At 36.6% G+C, this 16,108-nt stretch overlaps 2 protein-coding genes across 3 annotated transcripts; both read right to left on the bottom strand.

Moving 5' to 3' along the window:
- Positions 1-526: 526 nt before the first annotated feature.
- On the bottom strand, positions 527-1,814 carry LOC115621597 (zinc finger protein 69 homolog). Its single transcript, XM_030515288.1, has 3 exons — positions 1,689-1,814; positions 925-1,630; positions 527-860 (listed from the first exon to the last, which is right to left on the bottom strand). Exons 1-3 carry the CDS (start codon positions 1,762-1,764, stop codon positions 701-703), a joined length of 942 nt encoding a protein of 313 aa, XP_030371148.1. The 5' UTR covers positions 1,765-1,814; the 3' UTR covers positions 527-700.
- A 13,352-nt stretch (positions 1,815-15,166) lies between these two features.
- Positions 15,167-15,697, bottom strand: LOC115621593 (small cysteine and glycine repeat-containing protein 1). 2 transcript variants are annotated; one of them, XM_030515285.1, is made up of 2 exons: positions 15,598-15,697; positions 15,167-15,532 (listed from the first exon to the last, which is right to left on the bottom strand). In XM_030515285.1, exon 2 carries the CDS (start codon positions 15,452-15,454, stop codon positions 15,284-15,286), a length of 171 nt encoding a protein of 56 aa, XP_030371145.1. In that variant the 5' UTR covers positions 15,455-15,532; positions 15,598-15,697; the 3' UTR covers positions 15,167-15,283. The 2 variants fall into 2 exon arrangements, with proteins under 2 accessions (XP_030371145.1, XP_030371144.1); XM_030515284.1 differs by having other exon boundaries at positions 15,167-15,544; positions 15,598-15,695.
- Between the last annotated feature and the right edge of the window lie 411 nt (positions 15,698-16,108).

Raw genomic sequence — 16,108 nt, 5'->3', positions numbered from 1 at the left:
GGCCGATGAAGATTTTATGAGAGTTTTGTGTAAATATTATAGATTTTGGATTAAAATTGCTCAGAAATAAGTTTTGTTTGTTGTGAAATAAAGGAAATTTTAACTGAATAGATCTATTTATATCTGTAAAGATCGTGTTTCAATGGGGCCGAACTTTTAAGACTAAGTCATTTGTCAACAAATGTAATTCAACCAAGCCTAAGTACATATTTTACCGTATTCTATGCAGTTGAGAGCTAAGGTCCTCCAAATTAAATGGTATCTGATACTAAATGATTCGGTTTTAAAACACATGACATAAAAAAGCTTTCTAATATGCCATTTGGATGCAGTTTATAAAAAACAAGAAGTTTTTTAAACAAATACGATCCTTTAAGATTTAGAACCAAAATAAATACTCGCGGATTTATTCGATGATTTATATATATGTTTAAATATGATGTATTGCAGAATGTTTATTTAGATTGCGGTGTACCTATACTTTAATATTTTATAATAAATACGAAATATTTATGATAGAGCCTACCTATTTAAAAGCGAGTTCAAAAAATGTTTTACAAATATTGTGAACTGTCTGAATATCTTGGAATTCTAGTTGAAATCAAATCCTATCGTGAGGTGGAGTGGAATTAAGGGCCATTCAAAAAAAGCCTATAAAAAAGGTTTACAACCAGCAGCAAGAGTCTTATAGAACCGACTTCTAATACTTCTTATGCATATTGGATAGCAAGTACTTGCGACAAGCATCGAGAGTATGGCGATTTAGGTAGCACTCCTGGCTGAAGTATTTGCCGCACTGGCCACACTGATGGTCCCAGCTGTGGTGGCCCATGGTGCGCTGATGCGAACGCAAATTGGAGCTGTGGGCAGGTGTTATTGATGAATTGAATTGCAGGTGGAATAAGGGCGTAGTCAAGGACCCACCGATCAGCAAAGGACTTCTGGCAGGTCTGCTCGGGACAGACGAAGGGCTTCTCACCAGTGTGGACGCGCTGGTGGGCGACGAGCATCCAGGAGTGCTCAAATTTCTTGATGCACTCCTTGCACTCAAACATCTCACCGGGCTGTTTGGTACGACGGCGATCTGCTTTCTTGATCGGCTCTGGCGGCTCAAAGACCTTGGCGTGCAATTCGGCCAATGGCGGGTCGATCTCCATCTTGATTGGCGGCTGTGGTGGGGCAGAATTAATTTCATCATCCATGCAGATATCCAAGTCGGTCTCCATTTTGATGTCGATCGGCTTAGAGCTGCCCTTGGCCAGCACCTTGATGTTGTCCATTTTCTTCTCTAGGATGACAGTCTTGGGCTTCTTGCCTTTGGCAATGCTCAGATCCTGCTCGGCCGTGTGCTCAATCTCCCAGATGGTGTGGCTGAACTCTCCGCCCGTATTTGTAGCATGCGGCATCAATTGAATATTGTATTCCTCCTCCATTTCGCGGCGCACCACAATGGGTATGTCGTCCCCGGCACGCCAGTCCGTGTTGCTGCCGAGCCTATCGGTCCCATAATGAAAGACAACCTTGTTATTGGCCTTATCGCTGCTGCCACTGGACTTGGCCGAATGGCCATTGGTGGTGTGGGCAGCTGGACGCGGCATTGGGGGCATGTTGGGTATACGCCGGAATACTTCTGCATCAATAGTACATGAGCGCAAGGAAAGAAAAGACCGTAATCCATATTTACTTACCATCGTAGCGGTCGTAGAAACGCTCGTGTTTCCCATTGTAGCGATCCGAAAAGAGGCTACGTTGAATTAAAGGCATTTTGTTGAAAGCCAAAAAAAAACCAATTCTTTGATATTACGTTAACACCCTGTCCGACTCGACAAACTGACTGAGCAGAGAAACTCTTATTTAGTTCGATAGCCAATACGGTTGCTTTGTTTTTATCTTTTTTTCAACAGAGCTGTCAACTGTTTATGTCTCTGTTGTAACAAGTTGGCAGTACTGCGAAGTACTTCGATAAGTTTGTTTCAGATTGGTAACAGTTGACGAGCTTATCATTTCTCGGCCAATTAGCGCATACTTCTTAGCAATCTTTAGGAGCAAAATAAATGCATCTACTAAGTGCAAAAGTTATTTGAGGAGCCAGACATGAAGAGTTATAGAAAATGTGTTTTTAGTCCAATTTAATTTTATTTAATTGCTCCACTTGGGAGCTTGGGGCTACTACAAGAACTTTCTTGTCTTGGCTGTATCCCATGTGGAGTTGTTTCTGGGTAATTCCTGAAGGGTAGTCCGCCGCCAGGTTAATTAATATTGAAAGCAAGAGTTTTCTTCTTCAGCTTTGAATACAGAATATAAGCTGAAAGGGGCAGTTTATGTTTATGCAGAGACAGTTTATGGAATGTAACGAACACATCGAAGCAAATATAAAGTGTAGTCTTTGCCTTAAATTGACACGAAAATCAAATGTTCTACCCCAACGCTAGTCTATTTAATGGTATTTGATAGAAAATGGCATTAACTCATAATATTCTACTATTTTTGAATGTACTTGTAAGTGCTCTTCTGCTTTGGCATTTAAATACTTCGTATTGCACTTCCAAATCTCTCCTTTTATTATGTGTAAGCGGGCAAGTGCTGGGAATAATTTAAAATAATTAAATTTATTTAAACTTACTATACAACTTGAATAAAATACTCTCGTGCAATCCATTTTGACTTAAATGACGCTTTAAGAATGTGAAAAACTTTGTATATTATGGTAGTAATATAATAAATCTATTTTTAAAATAATTATCAATCGTATTCTTCAATTAAAAACCATAAACTTTATTTTTATTACCTTTTAGTTTTTATGGATTATCTTTCATTTTTTATACTTAGCGGAATGAAAATACTATGCTTGTTGCTTTGAGTTCCAACTGTCTGTCGGAGTAAGTGTAGGTGATTGGATTATTCTATGTATTACATTGATCCAATAGGAGGAGGATTACCAGCCCTAACCCAGAAAAAGAATCAGCTCTTGCTGCTAGCTTTTCAAGATTATCTTTTTTATACGGATAGACGGATGAACAGAAAGACTTGTTTTCTTTTTTCTATCTTAGATGCACAATTAAAAGCTGTCTTCAGTAAAATGACTAAGCTACATGTCTCAGCTATGTTTGACTCTTAAAATTTGTTTTTACAGCAAATAGTCCTTGAACCAATTATTTGGGGACTTCATCTCTTCTGAATTTTGAAAACCAACGAGAAGTCACATTAATTATGATGAAAGCCTAACTAGAAGTAAACTGGCCTTTGTGTGACCATCAGTATTATCTGAACGGACTGCCTAACCGCAGCTTATCTGTTGTAGTACTCGTATTTATTTTAAAGTAAAGCCTTCAATTTGGAATGTTGAATTTTCTCAGTTCTCTCACCTGCGTTTTTAACGAGCTAGCCAGCCACTTAAGATGTTGAAGAACTTAAACAGTTTTGCTGTTAAAATTTTCAGGCAAACAAACGAATGCTCGATTACCATAAGCAGCCCCAAGTTGGGCGCCAAAAGTGGGCCTTAGAATGGGCAAAGCATTCAAAGCTTCACACGAATGTGCTCGACAATCAAATTAGTTTGCTGTTGCACGCGCATGTGTGTGTGGATGTGGGTGTGGGTGTGTATGGGTGTATGGGTGTCTGGGTGTTTGTGTTTGTGCTCGACATGCAAAGACGTTTGCAATTTGCTTGTAATCCTGTGTTGCCCACACTCGTTCCATCCTTTTGGTCCTCAAGCATTGAAATTGAGTTGTTTTGCAGTTTTCTTGAGCATCGTTTCAGAAGGAAAACATCGACAGTGCATCGCCATGGCCGGCAGTAAGCACTTAAGCTCTTGCATATAGAGCTCTGGCTATGGCTATATGGCTCATTGTTAAATTTTCAATTGTTTGGCAGTTTTATTTTTATTTATTTGGATTTTTATTTGCTGTTTTCGAGTGTGTTTTGTAATAAAAGCCGGAAGAAACATAAGCGCAGCTCTTGTTCAACAGCTTTATTGCATTTATTTGGCACTTTATTACCTACGGTAGTGGTTGTTGTTGTAATTATTTTTGTTGTTCTCCTTGTCTCTATGTGTGGCGAACAGAGCTATATTTCTGAGCCATATTGGCCAGCAAATTACTTTGGTTTTAAAAATGTACAAGCTTCGTTTTGTGGCCTGCCTGCCTGCCTGCCTAGCAGCCAGCTCGAGCGATGCTTAAACTGTCGATGTTGGAAGAAAGCGGAAGCGGATGCGGAAACGGAGGCGCAGAGCAGCTCATGCAATTTTCCAGTTAAACATTAATTCATTTTGACAACTGCTAACAAATTTGCTCAGCTTGATGTTCCTCTGTCTGCCAGACTGCCAGCCATCATCCACATAAGCACAAATAACATTTTTCATATTGTTTCATAAACTTTTATTTGCTGTGTGCGTCTAACGACAAAATCGCATAAATGTTTTCGACTGTCAACAGAAGCCAAGCACGAATGTGTGTTCGTTTATATATATATATATATATATATATATGTGTGTGTGTGTGGGCCACTATTAAAAATCTATTGCCAGTACATTGAAATTGCATTTAAATGAAGAAAACAAGCCATAAAGCAGATGCAGAACTGACTGCGTAAATCAGAGTACTGCGAGCACTTTTTATGGCAACTGCACGGAAAATATTATGGCACGAACTTAAAAGGAACTTAAAAGGACCTCAACTTAGTGAAAATACAAGCAAATGTAGTGGAATAGCTCAATAGATCGTCAATAGTTCGTTTCTGTTCAGTAAGTGTTCACATTATTTAACTGATAGCGTCTTAAAAAGTGTTTAAGATCAGCTAAGATATACTTGTATTTCACAAAATATTGAATAATTTTTGTGTAGTGTTTCGAATTTCATTATATTTGTTTTATAATAATTACTTCTCGCAAACTCAAAGAAATAACTTTAAAAGGCCAAAACAAACATTCAGTAAACTTTCAACAATTTTTAAAGCAACAAGTATGATTAATATTCTTCTGATTTATATAGAATACCGGGTTTGAGATTCTCAGATCTATCTGATAGTTGCAAGCTTAATATTTAAGCATGGATAAGTCAAGTCCACGTGCATCGAGCTGCCTCGATTTGAAAGGATGAGCAAATTGGCTCACATTTCTACACCATCGAGTATCATTATATTGATTCTATACATACGAGTCTGCTTTATACCTTTGACATATGGTCCAATATTCTTCCCTCTGGGAGTCACAAACTTACACATCTCTGTAGTTTCCAATATTAATGATTTATTTGTCAACCTTTTTCACTCGCCAATGTCTCTTTTTTCACAGACAAGCAAAATGTCTAATTTGCTAGTCTTTATCCTTAACATTAGACATATTTTGTATTCTTAATACTTTCTTACTCTCCATTACGGTCTTAAATTTAGTGTAAACGTACTTTACTTCTTCTCGATTCTTACTGAAATTACGCTTAAGTTAACTCTAAAAGATTACTATAAGAATTTTGATCTTGATTTAAAATAATGAAATCTAACGCTCGGCTGCTCTTAGGCTCTCAAAATTCAGTTACTTCCATGAATGACTTGCGTTTGCACTTTAATTCCGAAGTCATTTTTCTAAAAATAAATTGTACTATTCAAGATTGAACAAATTTATTTTAACCAAGTTAGTGGATTCGGTTTCATTTTTGCCACGCGATTTAGTTACATCATTGCTTATCTCTGTGTACATACATAAATAAGCCTGAATGTGTACTTCAACTTTGCTTAAATTGGCTGTTTGAAATGTAAAAAAATTTGTTTGTTATATGTTACTGTTTCTGTCCAAGAGCAACTAGCTTGAAAAAATATGATTAGCATACAAAAGCAGCAAACGAACCACAAAGTCTTTTATTTGTGTAATCGTGACGCATACGTGACATGACGGCGACTAATTAAGTGGACATTGAAAAATGTTAAATTCAGGGGGCAAGCAAAAGTCCTTTCTTGCCTTAGACAAATTTAAAAAACAAGAAACCTTTTCTTAGATTAAAAATTACTATATACAAATTAAAGCTAAGCAGCATCAAACAAGTTAAGAAAACTCTTTATTTTGTTAAACTCTTGGATGTACTCAGTTCAAATTGCAGTTAAGAGCACTGTTTTCAAGGTCAGTTAAACCTTTGAGTTGAAGGAGAGAGGACTGGAATTAATTTACAAGAGTGTAACTTTATCAAGCGCCAGTAGTCTACCTGCCAGCTCAGCTCAGAAATATCGCGAAAATTCGGTACCAACATAAAAAACGATGTGAACTGAAAAACAGTTTAAAAGATCCTCAAAGTGCAAGTGTTTAAATACACAAAAAGAAGCAATATTTAACTTTTACATAAATATGTAATTCGGGCGTAAAAACAAATATGTTGAGGTTGTGGCGAAAACAAAGACGATGGCAGGCATTCTCTCTGCTGTAAAGAAGAGAACAACGGAATTTATTCTCTTGTTATTTTGATTTGTTGTATGGACGTCGTCATCATTGAAGATAATATGTAAGTGGCAACACGCTTTTCTCTTTATGATGGGGGACACAAAAGGAACATTTTTGTAAACAAGAGAAACCAGTAAAGACAAATTCTAAATTGTATCGTTTACTGTTATCAGCATTTGCTCCAGCGCCGTTACTATGTGTTTGGGTGGCCTCTCTCTCTCTCTCTCTCTTTTATTTTGAAAACCATTTTCAGTGCAGCCAATTAAATGTAATAAGTAGAATTGGCGCGTAATGACTTTGACTTTAATGGTCTATTCAATGTAATTTAATTGTTAATATTTTATAGGCCCGTCTTTGGCCTTAATAACGGCTTGTAAACGCCGGTGCATACTCTTCACCAAATTATTGGTCTCTTTTGGATCAATTTAGTGCCACTCAGAAGCTAATGCGGCTTTCAAGGATTCCTTGGATGTGATATTGTGCTTCCTTATTTTTCTCTTAAGTAATTCCCATACATGCCTATGGGATTCAATTGTTTGGCATCGATCCCGAGGTTTCTGGCACTTGCATGAAAATTTGATTCCAAAATATTTATTTATTTTTATTAATGTGCTTTTATCAATGAACATCATGTTACCAGGTCCAGAGGCAGCTATACACTCCAAACCATTACATTTCCTCCACCATGCTTGACGGTGGGAATAATGTTTTTCTTTTTCATGGTTTCATTCGCTTTTCGCTATATTTTGGAAGGGCCGTCGTATCCAAAAAAGTTATATTTAGATGTAGCACTAAAAATAACCTTTTCCCTAAACGAATCTGGTTCATTAATATACAGTTTGGGGAATTCCTGCCATGCTTAGATATTTTTTAAATGCATTTTAAATGAAAACCCGTTCTTAGACATTATTAGCATTGAAAAAAGAATCTTTCATTTTTTTAATGCTTTAATATACATTTCACTAGTTGAAAATACATTTTATTTTTATACTCTGTACATGAAATGTACAAGAGTATATTAGGTTTGCGGGAGCTGAAAAATGTAACAGGCAGAAGGAGGCGTGACAGACCCCACAAAGTATATATATTATTGATCAGCGTGACAAGACGAGTCGATCTAGCCCTGTCTGTCTGTCTGTCTGTCCGTCTGTCCGTCCGTATGAACACCTGGATCTCAGAGACTATAAGAGATAGAGACACCAAATTTTGCACGAAGATGCGTTATGTGTATATTCTATACGAGTTTGTTTTATTTTTTTGATTTTCCCCCCCCCACTTCCCCCCTATGGGGGTTTTCCCGATTTTCCATTCGTATAATCGCCTATATCTCGGAGACTATAAGACCTAGGCACACCAAATTTTAGTCCAAGATGCCTTGTATGAATACGCAGAAAATGTATATTTTGGAATTTCCCTCCCTCCCCCCTCTCCCCCGCAAATGCGATTTTCTGTAACTCCCGTAATTCTTGGAATTTCGAACTAAAATTTTGCAAATACCCCCAGTTAGTAATTATGTGTCCGTATGCCAAGTTTCACTATGATAGACCGATTTACCAAGAAGTTATAGCCATAAATATATTTGCTGCTGCAGCGCTGCTGCAGCGCTGCTCAAGCGCTGCCCGCGGCTGTTGTTGATGTTGCTGTTTGGTTGACTGCGAAAATGCTTACACAGACACGAATTGATGCGCATAGGCATACATACACTCACACAGACGCAATTGCTATGTAAATGTGCAATTATACACCCTTTACGTGAGTTCGAATACCGAGAGAGGTAAAATCGATCCAATTTTTTTTTTATTTATTTTTATACTCTGTACATGAAATGTACAAGAGTATATTAGGTTTGCGGGAGCTGAAAAATGTAACAGGCAGAAGGAGGCGTGGCAGACCCCACAAAGTATATATATTATTGATCAGCGTGACAAGACGAGTCGATCTAGCCCTGTCTGTCTGTCTGTCCGTCTGTCCGTCTGTCCGTCTGTCCGTCCGTATGAACACCTGGATCTCAGAGACTATAAGAGATAGAGACACCAAATTTTGCACGAAGATGCGTTATGTGTATATTCTATACGAGTTTGTTTTATTTTTTTGATTTTCCCCCCCACTTCCCCCCTATGGGGGTTTTCCCGATTTTCAATTCGTATAATCGCCTATATCTCGGAGACTATAAAACCTAGGCACACCAAATTTTAGTCCAAGATGCCTTGTGTGAATACGCAGAAAATTTATATTTTGGAATTTCCCTCCCTCCCCCCTCTCCCCCGCAAATGCGATTTTCTCTAACTCCCGTAATTCTTGGAATTTCGAACTAAAATTTTGCAAATACCCCCAGTTAGTAATTATGTGTCCGTATGCCAAGTTTCACTATGATAGACCGATTTACCAAGAAGTTATAGCCATAAATATATTTGCTGCTGCAGCGCTGCTGCAGCGCTGCTCAAGCGCTGCCCGCGGCTGTTGTTGATGTTGCTGTTTGGTTGACTGCGAAAATGCTTACACAGACACGAATTGATGCGCATAGGCATACATACACTCACACAGACGCAATTGCTATGTAAATGTGCAATTATACACCCTTTACGTGAGTTCGAATACCGAGAGAGGTAAAATCGATCAAATTTTTTTTTTATTTATTTTTTTTTTTATTTTTTATAATTATTGTAAACATATGTACAGAGTATTTCAAAGTCGGGACACCCGACTTTAGCTTTTTTACTTGTTTTTTTTATTTTTTATAATTATTGTAAACATATGTACAGAGTATTTCAAAGTCGGGACACCCGACTTTAGCTTTTTTACTTGTTATATTTTTGTATTTGCATATAATTGGTTTTTCACTATTGATCTGTGTATGATTTTTCTTCTAAGAATTAATTGTTGTTTTGCAAGTTATTTTATTGAATTCCAGTCATGTGCATAAATGCATGCTTTGATCTTTTTTAAATGCATTTTCAATGAAAACCCGTTCTCAGACATTATTAGTATTGAAAAAAAAATGCTTGGAAATATGTTGATCAACTTTTTGAATTCAAGACGATAAGCAAATCTTTTATATTTTTAATGCTTTCATATACATGTAACTAGTTGAAAATACATTTTGTTTTAATATTTTTTTGTTTGCTTACAATTTGTTTTTCACTATTGATCTGTGTATGATTTTTCTTCTAAGAATTAATTGTTGTTTTGCAAGTTATTTTATTGAAAAGATGTTATAAATGAAATTTTTCCCATTTCTCAATTCTTTTGCTGACCTTTACTAACCAAGATTGAGTTTCTTATTAACATTATGTTGGCACTGCAGCATTGAATTAAATTTTCATTACCGACGGAATTATTTAATAACTATATTAAAGCTTTGCCGAGCAGAGGAAAAAAATTCGCTCAATGAGTGCCGCCTGTGACTGACTATGATCCTTCCTGCCTGCATGCCTGCCTGCGTGCCTGTCTGTTAGCTTGGTGTCCCAAAGGTGCCTCTGCTAAGATTGCATTCAAATTTTGTCATCAACATATAAATGAAGCATTGCACGACGACAATCTTTAGCCACTTTTGTTGTTGTTGTTGCTGCTGCCAAGAAATGCTTGCTGGTTGAGAAAAACGAGCTCGTCGAGCCACGTTATAGTCAATAAACATAGGCGGCAATTGCAATTGGCCTTGTGTGTAACAGTATGAGTGCATGAGTGGTTGTGTGTGTGTGTATCTGTGTATCTGTGTTTGTGTGAAAACTCATCTATTCTGTTCAAGATTTGTCGCCTGTCGCTGTGTACATGTTAAGCACATGACAATTTTCCCATTTAAAATGTAATTATTTTTGTTTGTTTAGTTTGGCAGCACAAAGATTTGCATTTATGTATACAGCATACAATATTTGTAGCTTAAGAAAATATGTCATAAATCTGTAGATGTAGCTACAATTCGTGCTCATAATTTAATATGCGGCAGGCAAATGCCTAAGCAAACAAAAAATGCATAATTTGATATAAATATGGCACATGCCGAAATGTTGTACGAGTATTTATGTATATTGTATGTAGCTACATGTGTAGCAAGAATAGCTAAACAAATAGCGCAGTGGCATGCAGGCCGCAGGCTGTGGCAAATTTAATTTGCATGCCGCATGCTCCAAGCTGCAAATACCAAATGGCAGCATCAGCATCAGCATGGACGTCCAACAAAAAAGAGGCAACAACGAAAAAATGAGTGTCAAAGCTGTGTGCTGTGCTGTCGAGTTATTTACTCAAAAGAAAAACACAATTGTTTGCAGCATTTGCGGTTGGGGTTTGTCACACGACAAACTGGCCACGACTGTCCGTTGTGGTTGCCGCCAAGCCACCCAAGCCACCCAACCACCCCACCACACCACCCACCTGGGCGCGTTCAGGCCACCACAAAAGCCCAAACAATGCCCAACAACCAATGCATCGCAGCATAAACAAATTGCGACATAGGCAAATAAAACTTATTTCTGAGTCCCTCTGTCCGTGTGTCCATCTGTCCGTCTGTTCATGTGTGTGTGTGTGCTGAAAATTTGTTAATTTGTGCAAAAGTTTTGGGCACTATGGCAGCTGTATAGATTTTATTTCACTTAAATTCAGGTGCAGTAGTAAAAATGCAAGCAATTCAAGCTCCATCATCCACTGCTTCATCAGTTAATCCATCCATCAGATAATCCCAGAAATTATTTAACAATACAAAAAAGGAATATCAATCGATTTACTGAATTAACATATTTTCCGCAGTTCTTCACCAGCAATGTTAAGAAAATGGCTGAAAGCTCTGTTAACTGGACTTTGTGTATATAGAGCGCGGTAAATCGTTAAAAATGTAAAATTCTCGAATATTTATGTATTTGATGAGCTAAAAAATTACGAACATTTAATAAAACCAATTAATATTAAGTGAATTCTTGAATTGTCTAGGCCAAAAAGGTAAATATATTTTTCAGTCCAGCAGGTTTCGGAAAGCATTTAAGGAAAGCTCTGATAATATTCATGCAAGAGGTTTTAATTAAGCATGTACTTGAATTGTGTTATTGTTGTAATTAGTAATTAATTGAAATTATAAATGATATTTAATGGAGGAGATAAAAGCCAAAAGGTAAATAGTTAAATGCATCGAAGCTTCTGCTTTTAATATCTCTTATTTAATAACAAACAGTGGTCCTGCAGAAGAAATATTTTCTATGTAAACTAAATGTTAAGTGCTGGTTGCTGTTATGAGCTCAGAATCTCTTTTAATATCGAACAGTGGCCTGCAGAAGAGTTATTTTTTATGTAAAGTAAATGTTAAATTTTGCTTGCTGTTAAGAGCTCAACCTCTCTTTCTCTTAAAGATCAATTCATTCTTGCTCTCTCTTTGCAAGCAGAGCTTTCATATGCAGTCGACCTTTGTAATTCTTCAGTGCAATAATGATATTTAATGGTATTTGTTCCGTGTTATATAATAAATACTATAACTGCATAGGTGATATGTACGATTTCTTTTCTAAACATCATCTAAACTAAACCAGAACTGGCTCCTTTCACCAAAATTCGTCTGACCCTTTGGTGGACTCTAGTGTCGTATTTAAACTCTCTCTATTTCTAAATGGGCCTATTATAAAATTTGTTAACCTTAAAAAGTACTTAATTTATACAAGGAACAAACTGTTTTCACGTACTAGAATTGTACTTTTTATCTATTATAAATAAATAAGTTTATATGGATATCGAGCAGGAGAAAATGTTTCACAATTAGTGGGGTTCCCCTGTAACAGGCATTATCGATTTTCAAATTAACTTAAAAAATTATAATTTATAATTCAAATGTTAATGTATGTTTTGTTATTATTGTAATATTTGGAAAACATTTAACGCTATTTTTTTGGATGTTAGTAGTGATATTAAATATTAGTATATTATATTTATATAATATTAATTATATTAGTTATATTATTTTATTTTCCTTCAGTATTTTTAAAAATTAAGGGTATATTTTCTCCGTTTTTGTTCGAAAAGTAATCTTTTATTTAAAATTAATTAAATTGTTTCTGACCTTTGAATTTGTTTTTCTTCAAGCTTCAGAGTAGTGTTTTATTTTTCAAAATAGAGTCAAGAAAGTAATCAAAGTTGTAAGGTGTAATGTTTCTAAATATTTTGAACCTTGAGACCATTGTACTCTTTAGCCCAAATGCGCGACGTGTGCGGGTTGCATAAATAAGCAGAGGTAGTACACGAAGCAAAACTGATGGCCGGCAGGCTTGTCGCCTGGTCCTAACGATTATGCGATTTGTGTTTGATTACACACACACGCACACATGCACACACACACACACTGGGTTGTAATTAATGCTGCAAAATATATATTTTTGAATGTGTGCTTGGCCGACCAGGCTAGTAGTTGTTTATTTTATAAATTAAATTTAAGGCTGCCAGCAAGCCGGCTGGTCGGCTGGTCGGCATTTTGGCAGGCCAGAAGCAGGCAAGTCAGAACATGTTCCAGCACGTAGCGCATACGCCATGTTGTCGCAGTAGATTTGCACTTTTATGGGTCTATTACTTGGCCGTGTGTTTTGGGTAGTTCTGCTTGTTTCTCTGCAAACTTGTGCAACGAAATTGCGGTCATAAATAATATATGGCAGCTGGTTAAGTACGGGTAGTGATGGCGTTGGCGGTGGCGGTGTCGGTCGCGGGGGAGACTCTAGCTCTCTATCTATCTGGCATTGGGCATTGACCATAAAACTGGCTTGCTGTTGCACATTTTTAGCGCCACTTTTTGGCTTATGGTTGAGGTTGTTGTTGTTGTTGTTGCTGCTGCTACCGGTACATGACAAATTGTTTTGTTTGCACATTGTTTATTGTTGTTGTTGTTGCTGCTGCTAGTCCTGGTCCTTGATATTCGGGCCATTTGTATGCTGCCATTGCCGTTGCCATTGCCTTCGCTTCTGTCGATAACTCATAGTCCGCACGTAGCAAATATATTTGTTCGTTTTATGTTTGTTTAGCAAATTTACACTTGGTGTTAAGCTGCGCATTAAAATTGCATTAATCGCCCCGTAATTTACACAATAATAGCTAAATTTTTATGTCCTTACAAAAAGTAAACAGAAATTAATTGAATTCAATATGCAGAAAACAAAGTTGCTTCACGAACACAACTAAAAAAGTTGCACAAACAATGCAATTTATTGTAGGTAAGCATATATGCATGTGTTTGTGTTGTGTTGTTTTGTTTTTTTTTTTTGTGTTTTTATAATGCATTTTGCTCACAGTAAAGAAAATATGCACCGCATATGCAAATTTAATTTTGTTCCGCCACAAATGCCGCTGGGCACCACGAAATGAACAAAAAAAAAATAAGGATATGAAAAAAATAATAATCATAATAAAACATGGCAGCGATTCGCCTACGTGTACGCATATTTATATAAAAATAATCACACATGCAAATTAATAATTTCATTTGTTTTGCCAAGCCCCGACTTGGCCATTGTGCGATGCCCGGGCCAGCAGTGCCCCAAAACCTATTTGGGCCATCAAAAATTTAGCCCGTAAATAAAATGGGAGAGTGTGTCTACAGTGATGCTCAAAAATTGCTTCTAAAATCTCGCTTTTCTCAACGTTTTCGATTCCCTAACTTCATAATTTATGAATTAAATAGAGGCGTTGAATATTCTTTCACTTCAGAAATTTAAATTATTTTCGAAAGTAGAGGGAAGTCGTAATGATGAAATGCCCATTTAAATTGTAATTTTTTTTCCACCCCAAAATTGTTATAATTGAGAGAATAATACAAATAATTGTTGATATAGGAAGAATTGGAGAAACTCTCTATATTTGGAAGTTTTTACAATCTATAATTTTTTGTTAAGCTGGTCTCAGGCGAACGTGGACTGCATTTTCAATCCATCGATTGTAATCGGCACTTGGCCTTCAGCTTCACTAGAAATGGGATTAGGAAATGGGTTTGATTGTGGAAATAAGAAATTTAATTTAAGAAAGAGCGTGTAAGTGAAAACAATAGATAGATAGATAGCCCTGCCTACTGCTTGAGACTAAACCTGAGTCGAATAGCAGCATTATAATTATCATCAATATTGTTGATGAATCAAATGTTTGAATTTTATTTTACGAATACCTTTTTTGTAAAGATTTGAGATCGCCCCTTGATTTTATTTATTTATATGAAAAGGGGTACTTTGAAAACTCTACCCACAATGAATGAACTTGAACTTTCATGCTAAATGAAAGTCTACAAGTAGATGTCTGACTCATCAGCCTGAAGACGTGATCTTGTGAAATTCAATCCGCAAATGAGTTTAAGTCACATTCAAAGTGTTTATGAAGATTCTGAGCAGAAGAACATTAGTTTAGTTTTGAGATAGTTGTCAAACATTTCTAGAAAATTAAAACTAATTTCAGTAATGGAACTAAATTTCTGTTTCTAAAACAGAACATACTTAATATATTTATATATTTAATGTGCCAACTCTAATCTAATTTATTTCAAAACTAAAGCGAAAATATGTTTTCTGCTCGTTCAAGTTTCATTTGTTGGGGAACTTGTCGGAGAGGACTCTCTGAGCTACGAGTCCGTGGAACGTTCTTTGATTTGTCATTCAAGAATAACCAAATGGCGCTTCCTTTTAATCGTTTAATATTATTTATCTAGAATTGAGCTAAATGAGGTGGAAGAGAATATACTAAGACAGAATTTAAAACGAAAAGTGAAACTTTAAATTGCAAAATACAACAAAAAGGGCATTGGTTGTCACTTAATATTTATTTTACTTTATTTGCTTTTATTTTATTTTTTGTATATGGTAATGCTTGGGCGTGTTATCCTTACACATCCTCGTTTCTTTCTGAGCCTATGCATGTTTAGCAGCAATTAAATGGTCCCCCACAGCAGCCGCGGTACGGTGGGCAGCATGGCGAGCAACCGATCCGGCAACTGGGAATGCTAGCAGTTCCCGTCCAGCAATTGTAGCAGAAATTTGTGCACTGAATGCATTCGGGAAGGCCACAGCAGCCACCAGGATTGCAGCCCATCTTGTCAAGAGCTCACAGAAAGAGGAGAGCAGGGACTGGCGGTTTATGGAGCGTTGAATCACACACCACGTAATAGAGCTAGGGGCGCGACTGTAATTCCAGCTAAATCATTTTTGAAAGCAGCGCTGACAAGTTCAACTTACTTTAGCTTTAATACAGGTAGTGCAACAACAGCTTTGGAATATTGGAAGGTTGAGTTTTAGGGAGTGTTTTCAGCACGAGAGTCGAAATAGAAATGAGAAACATTTTATCCAAAGTGGAACACTTGCAGGATTTGTGATTCAGGGCCTGCTTTAAACATTTATTGTAAAGTATTTATATTATGGAAATTCTACAATAACTGAATAAGTATCTAAATCCAGTAAATAGATTTGGAATTAATAATATTTCGGAGCAAAGGATGCGTTTTTTGTAAAAAGTGCCGATCGTTAGTACAAATTTTTGGTTATCAGTGAACTAGAACACAACTTTCGCAATTGTTTCACTTGTTTGTCTTAATGGCGATAAATCGTTTATTTATTTGATTTGTTGATTAAATTTTAGAGTTTTGTCCATTCCAAATCTGGTAATCGGAAATATTAGCTGGACAACAAGTTCGTCGGCACTGAAGCCATTACAACTAGTCTTGAATCGCGTATACCACCCGTGGATTCT

The sequence above is a fragment of the Scaptodrosophila lebanonensis genome, unplaced genomic scaffold (assembly GCF_003285725.1).
Source record: "Scaptodrosophila lebanonensis strain 11010-0011.00,11010-0021.00 unplaced genomic scaffold, SlebRS2 tig00000024-arrow-pilon, whole genome shotgun sequence".
In the NCBI taxonomy this organism is placed as follows: Eukaryota; Metazoa; Arthropoda; class Insecta; order Diptera; family Drosophilidae; genus Scaptodrosophila; species Scaptodrosophila lebanonensis.
Note: the sequence above shows the minus strand (reverse complement) of the source record. Positions and strands in the feature narration are given on the sequence as shown.

What these genes read in the sequence shown, in the direction of transcription:
- LOC115621597 (XM_030515288.1), bottom strand. Translation starts at nt 1,764, where the DNA reads ATGCCTTTAATTCAACGTAGCCTCTTTTCGGATCGCTACAATGGGAAA. An exon ending in TTTCTACGACCGCTACGATG is followed by an intron (nt 1,631 to 1,688) that starts GTAAGTAAATAT and finishes CTATTGATGCAG; the next exon opens with AAGTATTCCGGCGTATACCC. An exon ending in CAGAAGTCCTTTGCTGATCG is followed by an intron (nt 861 to 924) that starts GTGGGTCCTTGA and finishes ACCTGCCCACAG; the next exon opens with CTCCAATTTGCGTTCGCATC.
- LOC115621593 (XM_030515285.1), bottom strand. Translation starts at nt 15,454, where the DNA reads ATGGGCTGCAATCCTGGTGGCTGCTGTGGCCTTCCCGAATGCATTCAG.